Source organism: Oncorhynchus mykiss, chromosome 1 (genome assembly GCF_013265735.2).
Source record: "Oncorhynchus mykiss isolate Arlee chromosome 1, USDA_OmykA_1.1, whole genome shotgun sequence".
NCBI classification, from domain to species: Eukaryota; Metazoa; Chordata; class Actinopteri; order Salmoniformes; family Salmonidae; genus Oncorhynchus; species Oncorhynchus mykiss.
The window spans coordinates 20,193,300-20,204,380 of record NC_048565.1 but is presented as its reverse complement, the minus strand read 5'-3'; the positions used below and the strand labels follow the sequence as shown (position 1 = coordinate 20,204,380).

The 11,081-nt window shown below is 40.5% G+C and overlaps 1 protein-coding gene across 1 annotated transcript; it reads right to left on the bottom strand.

The window, feature by feature from the left end:
* Nucleotides 1–3,814: 3,814 nt before the first annotated feature.
* On the bottom strand, nucleotides 3,815–7,294 carry LOC110505394 (ras-related protein Rab-11B). The gene is made up of 5 exons (XM_021584619.2): nucleotides 7,095–7,294; nucleotides 5,554–5,749; nucleotides 5,223–5,416; nucleotides 5,041–5,121; nucleotides 3,815–4,928 (listed from the first exon to the last, which is right to left on the bottom strand). Exons 1-5 carry the CDS (start codon nucleotides 7,132–7,134, stop codon nucleotides 4,786–4,788), a joined length of 654 nt encoding a protein of 217 aa, XP_021440294.1. The 5' UTR covers nucleotides 7,135–7,294; the 3' UTR covers nucleotides 3,815–4,785.
* Between the last annotated feature and the right edge of the window lie 3,787 nt (nucleotides 7,295–11,081).

Sequence of the window (11,081 nt, the reverse complement as noted above, 5' to 3'; positions counted from 1 at the left end):
TTCATCTGTACAAACAAAAGTACAACACCATGGGACCACGCAGCCGTCATTCCGGTCAGGAAATAGACGCGTTCTGTCTCATAGAGATTAACGTACTTTGGTGCGAAAAGTGCAAATCAATCCCAGAACAACAGCAAATGACCTTGTGAAGATGCTGGAGGAAACAGGTACAAAAGTATCTATGTCCACAGTAAAACTAGGCCTATATCGACATAACCTGAAAGGTCGCTCAGCAAGGAAGAAGTCACTGCTCCAAAACCACCATAAAAAATACACTACGGTTTGCAACTGCACATGGGAACAAAGATCATACTCTTTGGAGAAATGTCCTATGGTCTGATGAAGCAAAAATAGAACTGTTTGGTCATAATGACCATCGTTATGTTTGGAGGAAAACGGGGAAGGCTTGCAAGCCGAAGAACACCATCCCAACCGTGAAGCACAGGGGTGGCAGCATCATGTTGTGGGGGTTCTCTGCTGCAGGAGGGACAGGTGCACTTCACAAAATAGATGGCATCAGGAGGATGGAAAATTATGTGGATATATTGAAGCAACATCGCAAGACATTAATCAGGAAGTCATAGCTTGGTCTTCCAAATGGACAATGACCGCAAGCATACTTCCAAAGTCATGGTATTGGAGAGGCCATCACAAAGCCCTGACCTCAATCCTGTAGAAAATTTGTGGGCAGAATTGAAAAAGTGTGTGCTAGCAAGGAGGCCTACAAACCTGACTCAATTACACTAGCTCTGTCAGGAGGAATGGGCCAAAATTCACCCAACTTATTGTGGGAAGCTTGTGGAGGGCTACCTGAAACGTTTGACCCAAGGTAAACAATTTAATGGCAATGCTACCAAATACTAATTGAGTGGATGTGACCTTCTGACCCACTGGGAATGTGATGAAATAAATAAAAGCTGAATAAATCATTCTCTGTATTATTTTGACATTTCACTTTCTTAGAATAAAGGGGTGAACCTAACTGACCTAAGACAGGGATTTTTTACTAGAATTAAATGTCAGGAATTGTGAAAAACTGAGTTTGAATGTATTTGGCTAAGGTGTATGTAAACTTCCGACTTCAACTGTGTATGGGTGTTTGGTTTGAGTTCCTCTTTGTTCAGTTTATATATTTTACTTTCTTCCTTGTACACTGTATGGTCACTTCAGAACCCCCTTTGTCTTAGCCCAGCTTAATTTCTGCACATTTGTGTATATATATATATATATTGTTAATCATAGTGTTGTCCATGGTTGAACGTAAAAGTATTGACCCTGAATGTTAACTGGCCTGAATAGGAGAGAGACTGAATGCAAATAGCCTCAGTAGAAAGCTCAAATTATGGTCCACAGAAGCCAAAAACCTAGGCCTAGATTTGACGCTAATTTATTTCTATGATAGTAGTATTTGTTATAATCCCTTCATGGCAATCATACTCCTGTGTATTGCTTATTTTGTAGGTGCAGGTTCAACTCTTCCAGTACCTGTAGGCTTCATGCATAGGTTTGACTGAGGGTTTATCACCTGAAGGGCTTTGCAGTGGGACAGCTAAGCTGTATAAGTGTTATGCAGCTGTGAGAATCCTGGTTATGGGAGTGGCTTTCTGAAATCAGTTTCAACCTGAAAAATTGTGATCTCCAGTCACAGTAAACGAAATAGGAAAGTCATCCTCTAAACTTGAACAGCATAGACAGACAGTCAGCCAAGTTCAGTGGTGTCCTGTTGGGAGACCCCTTTTTTTAAATAAAGTATCCTCCACTTTTTGTTGTTGTTGCAAAGTGTTGATTTGACCTCTAAAGGAATCCTCTTGTCTGGAAAATCTATTTGTTGTTAAATAATAATACTAGAGCTTAGTTGGAGGTTATTTTCCTGTATGTCAATGTGTGTTGTGGAGTGGAACAGCTTTCAGGATCTTTCAGCATGGAGAGAGTTCTTATCTACATTGTCAGTGATGGGCCACTGCCCTGTCTCATGCTGTCTCTGATTGGTGCTTTTGCCTCTATCTGACATGTTTGGAGCTATGGAGACTTTGCAAAGTAGGGTGTAGTTACAGCAAGTGTGCAATTTGATAACTTTACAATGCAATGCTTACCTATAACCGTAACAATACATAATGAAATCAGAAATATAATGTAGAAGCTAGTACATATGAAGGATCATAGCAGTTTGCTCACTTGTGCAGTCTGAGAGGGCCACGATAGGATGTTTTCTTTTGCTAAGTGAGTCTGTGAGTTGCCAACAATATGCAACACTGCTCCCTTTGAAGGCAGCTCAGAAATACATGCCACATTACTCCAGCTTTTATATAACCGTTAACTCAAACAGGTCATTTTCTCCAAAGATGCATTTATTCTTGTTTTATATATCAAATGGCACTTTCACAAAACTATCATGGAAATCAATACAGTTTGGTTGTTTCTATAGTCTTCTAACACCGACTTTGAAAGGGATTTAAAAGCATTACTGATATAGTACAATTTTCCAATTTCTGGTGTTTGGATATTGCTCCTCAGATGTTGTTTTTGATTTGAAGACGCAACAAAGATCCCTGGGCATTCTCATGCTTGTATGTAGAAGGAGCAACATACCAGATTTGTAGACTTGTTTTTGTTTGATAATGTTTTAATCTCTTGTTAATTTTGCCACTGTTTTTAACATGCTGATGTGTGTATCAGTTGTAATTTTTGTTCAATTATTCATTAAGCACAGGGTTTTCAATCACTCTGAGAGATGGAATCCGCAGAAGCTGAGGAGAGTCGCACAGCATGGTTAAACAAGTTATGCTCTTCTATCGCAGGTGCAATGATGTCTGTTGGGGAAAAAACAGTGTTCGTTTTTTGTTGTTGTAATATCGCAAACGGACGTGGCAGTTCCACCATTAAGGATTCCAGCTTTAACTATAATGTTTATGTTGTGCAGTGGAAAGAGAAATATGTTGGTGCTTGCAATCAGCCACGAAAGTGTGCAAAGAAAATAATAAATGAAGCCAGAGTATGGATAAACATCAATCACTCCTTTTTGTTTTCTTAAATATGCGGACTCTTGCATGTACTACACTGGCCCCTCATTGAATGTTCTTTCAGACTTTACGGTTGTCTGTATCACTTAACACGTTCGGTCAAAAATCTATTTTTTACAAAATGTTGCTTGGCCTTAATAGTAGTTTTCAGTCACTCACCTTTCAACAAGAGGGGAGTGGACCCATCAACACAAGGTAATGTATTAAATGTCAAAATGTCTCATGTTAATTTACTGGTTACATTCTCAATTTATAAAACCCATCATCTCCATCTAAGATTAGGCTTGTTTCTAAATCCACTTAAAATAGACCACCAAAGATGAGAGGGTCATGTCATGCGATAATTATTTTCCACCACTGGCCTATATTTCTCTCTTGGCTACACCAAACTAAACAACTAATGGGAGGGGGGACATATTGAATGTAACAGTTCCTGGACCTAAAGAATGTCTCACTCACACCCAATGACTGGCAGATAGACCTATATGAGGCTTAGAATAAACACTGGTGAAATATTTTCCATATGCTGATTCAGCACCACATTTTGCACCACTAGGCTAGCTCTCATGGGGTGTGGTGCTGTCCTGGGTCAGAGGAACAGGGCTGGGCATGGAAGAGCAAGAACAATCTTTCTAGACCCCTGCCTCTACCACAGCAAGCCCCCATAACCTCCGAACAGGTACACAGGAGACATCTCACATATTCTACCCACATACATCTACGGTTGAGCAATTTCAATTCCAATACTGAGAAATGATATATGATATGTTAATGATGAATGAATTACTTACGTATTACTGTGTTTAAAGGAGTTTATTGAAAAGTCTTACAGTGCTTATGGAAAATAAAACAATGAAAAGGTGAGCCAAATATATTTGAATAAATACACAATAAGGTTAATTCTGGGCATGATAACTGCCTGGATGAAAAGTAAGAGCCACTTAAAAGAAAAATGCATACTTATACCAATGTCATAATACTGCCTTATTCATGAGCAACTGTGAGTGGCTATATACACAGCACCATCTATTGGTCATTGTTCAAATATACTAGTCAAGCACAGTATAGCAGGGTTTCCCAAACTCAGTCATGGTGCCCCCCCTCCCCTGGGTGCACGTTTTGGTTTTGCCAAAAGCTTGATGATGAGTTAGTTATTTCAATCGGCTGTGTCGTCCTAGGGCAAAAAAGTAAACGTGCACCCAGGGGGGACCTCAGGACCGAGTTTGGGAAACCCTGCTCTATAGCACTTCAAGTACAGGTGTAGGATCTTAATTTGATCACTCTTATGTTGCTGAGAATTTTCCTGCATCGCAGGAAACGCAGATGAGCTTTGTGATTTACATAAATTCACTGAAAACCCACACTAAAACATGGTTGTATTAACAGTATTGCACTTTTCATGTAGCCTACTTTAGACCAGATTATGGACTAAACATTATTTTGCGATGACAATATAAGTCAAATTAAGATCCTACACCTGTATAGCTCAATCCATTTAAAATAAAACTGCCCTGTTCCTACAATGCAGGAACCTCAATATTGACTCCATGAATGACTGACAAAGTGACAGAAAGGCTTTTTAAAGTTTCACTTCATGGCAGAAGAGCACATGTAATAAAAAGGATGTTTTGTATACAGACAGGGAGGGGAAAGCAGGGCGTCGTCACATATGGGAACAAAGACAGAATGGGCGGTACAGGATAACACAGAGTGATGGTGGAAGTGGAGTGGGGTTGGGTGAAGGGAGTCACAGGAGTTGTAAGAGTCACAGGCTTTGACAGCACGGTAGTTTGTTTTTTTGCCCATCGGTGGTGGGGGGGACACTGATGTCCACTACATTGTTGCCTGGAGACTCGTCATGTGCTGATCTGTCAGCTATCTGCTTTTGTGATACGATTCGGTGGATTTCTGTAGGAAAAGGAAGAGACAGTTACTGAAAAGAAAATGTGCCAATAATACATCATTTATAGACCAGCTAGTTTCCAGTATTGTGAGGTGTGTCGTGGATCCCTCTTCTTACCTGTGAGGATGTTCTTGAATGCCTCTTCCACATTAGTGGAATCCAAAGCTGATGTTTCAATAAATGATAGCGTATTCTTCTCTGAGGGAGAAAAAGAGAAAATATTGAATTGAGACAAACATGGGTGAATATTTAACCATCTCTGTCCCCTGAGTGAGCTTGTTGCAGTGGTTGTTGTTTACCTGCAAAGGCACGAGCCTCGTCTGTGGGCACTGCCCTGAGGTGGCGCAGGTCACTCTTGTTGCCCACCAACATGATAACGATGTTGTTATCAGCATGATCCCGGAGCTCCTTCAGCCAGCGCTCCACATTTTCATAGGTGAGATGCTTGGCGATGTCATACACTAGGAGAGCCCCGACTGCCCCCCGGTAGTACCTGATTGGGACAGAGCAAGCAGGTCAAAGGTTGTGCGATTCACAGAAGCATTTTTTCAGGATGGTTTCAACACTATCCAAATGTGTTGGTTCCGTAAAGGGCAGGTTACAGGAAGACGAGCACCCTCCTCCACTCACGCTGAAGTGATGGCTCTGTAACGCTCCTGTCCAGCTGTATCCCAGATCTGGGCCTTTATTGTCTTGCCATCCACCTGGATGCTGCGGGTGGCAAACTCCACACCGATGGTGCTTTTGCTCTCCAGGTTGAACTCATTCCGTGTGAAACGGGACAGCAGGTTACTCTTCCCCACACCAGAGTCTCCGATCAGCACCACTAGCAACAAAACACACAGACAACATTAGCACTGCAATGACAGGCTGCCATTGTATGTGCAGTTCAGTACAGTCAAAAATATGAGATCACATATAGTACAGTCAACCAATTACAGTTATACCAAGTGGATTACTTATCATAACCTAAGGTTTGCATGTCTGACTTTTTTTAAAGCTTTGGAAAGACAATATTTCCATTGACTGAATACTGCTGAAGACTGAGACAACAGAAAAACACTCAGAAATAAAGTGGCTATATGAGTACAAAGTGCTGCTCTGCCTCTTCAGAGGGGGAAAAGGATTTGAACTTTGTCCTTCTGGAGTCATGGTGCAGGAAGCTGAGAACCTGCTCCTGCTGGGAATCCTGAGTTGACACTTTTCAGAGGGCTTCCCTTCCTATCGTCTCCTTCAGTCATTCTCCCTTGGAAATCCTCTTTGTTCTCACACTGCCCCTTTTTCACATTTTCTGTTATGTTTGAAGTGTCATTTGGAATGTATGTTATAGACTGCTGTACACTAAACTAGATTGGGTAACGGGTGAGGTGTGCTTCTGTGGGATTGATTTGAAACACAACATCTAACAGTAGCTCATCAATAGGGTTATAAATTGGGATCTGTAAGATTTTGACAAATGTGTTTTCTTGTGCTATATTGAGTGGAATCGATTATGGAATGGTCAGAGCGTCAGACTATCAAGAGGGTGACCCACTGGGAACTTCCTTCCTGCTCATTATCCCATCCTTATCTGATACAATTAGGACAGTATTTTATGAGCATGTTCAGCTACTATTGATCATAAAGCAAGTCACATTATAATGTAAACAACTGTTTATGATTGAGTATGTATATTAGGCTAATTCTGTATGAGTATTAGGTCTACCTATGAATCAGAGCAGGCTAATTGTAGGCTACAACTAATTAAAAATGACTGTGAATCATTTCAGATTTGACCCTTTGGTACACTTGTTTGAAGGATCCTCCTAGCTATATTAATTGTATAAAACCCGACATGTTGCTGGCTATAAACCAGGACCTTTGAGGATTATGGTATTGGTGTTATAAAGCAACCTAAGAAAACCTCTGTTGTTAGCTAAGTTAGAGCTGGGCATTGCTCAACACAATGCGACAAACCCCTTAAACTCAGCATTACATTTAGCAAGTCACCAGATCAGATGGAGGCTATCAATTCCTAATGTAGCTGGACATTCTAAAGTGATCTTAGAATAAAATACATTGTGGGAGCTTCACAAGGTACCTTCATAATTGACAGAATGAGACACAAATCATATTTGTTGTAGCTACCACCAAGAGGCAGCTGGCTACAGCTAGATGGATAGTTATTTTACCTTTGAACAAGAAATCGTATTCATCATCTCTGTTGCCCATGTCTTAAAAATAGTCCAATTCCAATTTAATTGCGATATATTCTTGGTCTAGCGTTTCTGAAGTTAGTTGCAGTGTTTTCTCTATAACCCAATGTGTGAGACAATGAGCTGTTTTTTCAGTCCCCAACTGACCGCAGGAAAACGGAATCTTCCTGACTCTGCAGAAGGGGAGGAGTTCACTGGCGCCCATGTAAACTGTATTTTATTAGGGATCCCCATTAGCAAATGCCTACTCTTCCTGGGGTCCAAACGCATCAAGACACTTACACTACACATATTATAAAACAGTACATTATATAACATCACTACACTACTACATATCAACAACACAAAATGCATGATACCACCATACAACAATACCACAATGTACGTGGGTAGAGTTCGTGTGCTAGCCCTGTGTGTGCCTCTTCAAAGTCCACGCTGGTCCATAAGGTGTATTTTTATCCGTTTATTAAATCTGATTCTACTGCTTGCATCTGTTACCTGATGTGGAATATAGTTCCATGTAGTCATGGCTCTATGTAGTACAATGCACCTCCCATAGTCTGTTCTGAATTTGGGGGTTTCGAAGAGACCTCTGGTGGCATTTGTTTTATTTATTTTTATTTATCCGTTATTTTACCAGGTATATTAACTGAGAACACGTTCTCATTTACAGCAACGACTTGGGGAATAGTTACAGAGGAGAGGAGGGGGGTGAAAGAGCCAATTGTAAACTGGGGATTATTAGGTGACCGTGATGGTTTGAGGGCCAGATTGGGAATTTATGCATGTCTTGTGGGGTATACATGGGTGTCCGAGCTGTGTGCTAGAAGTTTAAACAGACAGCTCGGTGCATTCAGGATGTCAACACTTCTTACAAAAACACGTAAGGATTAAGTCAATCTCTCCTCCACTTTGAGTCAGGAGAGATTGACATGCATATAGTGGAGAGTTAATAAAGCTGCATACAAACATGGTCTCTTTTTTGTTTTCTTGAGTAAGTAAGGCAGCTCCAAAATGCAGGTGTTTCAGCCTAGCTCAGTGCTTTCTGTGGTGGTGGGGCAAACCAGCAGAAAATAGGAGCATTGCACCGCGATTGGCTCAGTGTTCTGTCACTCATGGGGACACTATGTCACAGGTCAAGTGTAAATCCTTAGTAAGAGTAGACATCAAACATTTAAGCCCTTCGGGTCCTGCCATAGAGTTACATTTAGAAGAGCCCTTCGAAGAAGGCTCAAGGTCATTGGCCACAAATAAAATGGCGTCAAATCGCGTTAAATGTACAGTAGCTTTGATTGGACTGATCATGTCAACGTTTTACTTTCAAAATCTTAGCTAGCAGTCATCATCATGAAACAAGTCGACAATCTACTGGCAAATCCTTTTTAATGCTTGTCATATGAAATAAATAATAAAGAAAAATTATAGATAAAACGTATCGGTGCTCATCGGCTATTGGACTTTAACATTACACAACAAGTTGGAAACTGCAAATTCAACAATGAGTGGTTTGGAAGGAATCAGTGGCTAACTGCAAGCACTGCAAAGCAACCACTAGCCTGCTATTCAGAGGAGTGGCTGTGTGCTTCCAGAGAATGCTTTGATGACAAAATTTGCCGACAAAGGACCGCCGCACCACCTTCCTGTTTAAGTGAGCACAGCGCAAGGTGAGTCCAAAAATGTCTTGTAACGTTATGCTGCTGCATAAATGATGTAATATGCAAGGGAGTGGGAAGAAAAAGTATGTGAAGCCTTTAGAATTACCTGGAGTTCTGCATAAATTGGTCATAAAATGTTATCTGATCTTCCTCTAAATCACAACAATAGACAAATATAGTCTGCTTAAACTAATAACACACAAACAATTGTAATTGTTCATGTCTTTATTGAACACACGGTGTAAACATTCACAGGGCAGGGTGGGAAAAGTATTTGAACCCTTGGATTTAATAACATGTTGACCCTCCTTTGGCAGCAATAACCTCAAACAAAGTTTTCTGTAGTTGCGGATCAGACTGCACAACGGTCAGGAGGAATTTTGGACCATTCCTCTTTACAAAACTGTTTCAGTTCCACAATATTCTTGGGCTGTCTGGTGTGAACCGTTCTCTTGAGGTCATGCCACAGCATCTCAATTGGGTTGAGGTCAGGACTGACTGGACCACTCCAGAAGGCATATTTTCTTCTGTTCAAGCCATTCTGTTGTTGATTTACTTCTGTCTTTTGGGTTGTTGTCCTGCTGCATCAACTAATTTCTGTTGAGCTTTAATTGGCAGACAGATAGCCTTACGTTCGCCTGCAAAATGTCTTGATAAACTTGGGAATTCATTTTTCCGTCGATGATAGCAAGCTGTCCAGGCCCTGAGGCAGCAAAGCAGACCCAAACCATGATGCTCCCTCCATCATAGTTTACAGTTGGAATGAGGTTTTGATGTTGGTGTGCTGTGCCTTTTTTTCTCCACACATAGTGTGTGGTGTGTTCCTTCCAAACAACACAACTTTAGTTTCATCTGTCCACAGAATATTTTGCCAGTATCACTGTGGAACATCCAGATACTCTTTTGCCAACTTCAGATGTGCAGCAATGTTTTTTTTTGGACAGCAGTGGCTTCTTCCATGGTGTCCTCCCATGAACACCATTCTTGTTAAGTGTTTTACGTATTGTAGACTCGTCAACAGAGATGTTGGCATGTTCCAGAGATTTCTGTAGGTTTAGCTGACACTCTAGGATTGTTCTTAACCTCATTGAGCATTCTGCGCTGTGCTCTTGCAGTCATCTTTGCAGGACGGCCACTCCTAGGGAGAGAAGCAACAAGTGCTGAAATTTCTCAATTTATAGACAATTTGTCTTACCGTGGACTGATTTTTAGAGATACTTTTGTAACCCTTTCCAGCTTTATGCAAGGCAACAATTCTTAATCTTAGGTCTTCTGAGATCTTATTTGTTCAAGGAGGCATGGTTCACATCAGGCAATGATTCTTGTGAATAGCAAACTCAAGTGTTTTTTTATGGGGCAGGGCAGCTCTAACCAAAATCTCCAATCTCGTCTCATTGATTCGACTCCAGGTTAGTTGACTCCTGACTCCAATTAGCTTTTGGAGAAGTCATTAGCATATGGGTACACATACTTTAAACATTCAGTGTAGGTTGGAAAAAGTATGTATTCAATATAGACAAGAAAAATACAATAATTTGTGTGTTATTAGTTTAAGCACACTGTGTTTGTCTATTGTTGTGACTTTTATGTCAAATTTATGCAGAAATCCAGGTAATTCCAAAGGGTTCACATACTTGTTCTTGCCACTGTATACTGTAGCTAAGAAAGTAATGCTAAGTGTATGCTGTGTAGTAAGCTGTTAGTAGCACATGTGCCTCACCCTAATAATTTGGTCTATTTTCACCAACGCGGTATTGTAAACACATTGTTTGTGGCCGGTGTGTGCTTGTTTGCAGACTTTTTTTTGTACAGCTTTGACAATGCTACTGATAGTAGTGGTGGCACTTGGCTTGCATGTGCAAATTCAGCACACACAACATTCTATAATAGAATTGTGTTATCTGACGTGTCAAATTTAAAAGCTCATTTAACGCATCAAAGTGTTATTTGACGTGTATCTTTTTTGACACGCAAAGACCCAAACTATGTTCAATGTGCCTCACCCTAATAATTTGGTCTATTTTCACCTCTTAATTTTGCCTACTGTTCTAACTTGGTGGTGCACATGTAGCCTATAACCTGTTTTAGAGAAATGTAATCATTGAATTTTTTTATTTATTTATTTTTATTTCACCTTTATTTAACCAGGTAGGCAAGTTGAGAACAAGTTCTCATTTACAATTGCGACCTGGCCAAGATAAAGCAAAGCAGTTCGACACATACAACGACACAGAGTTACACATGGAGTAAAACAAACATACAGTCAATAATACAGTATAAACAAGTCTATATACGATGTGAGCAAATG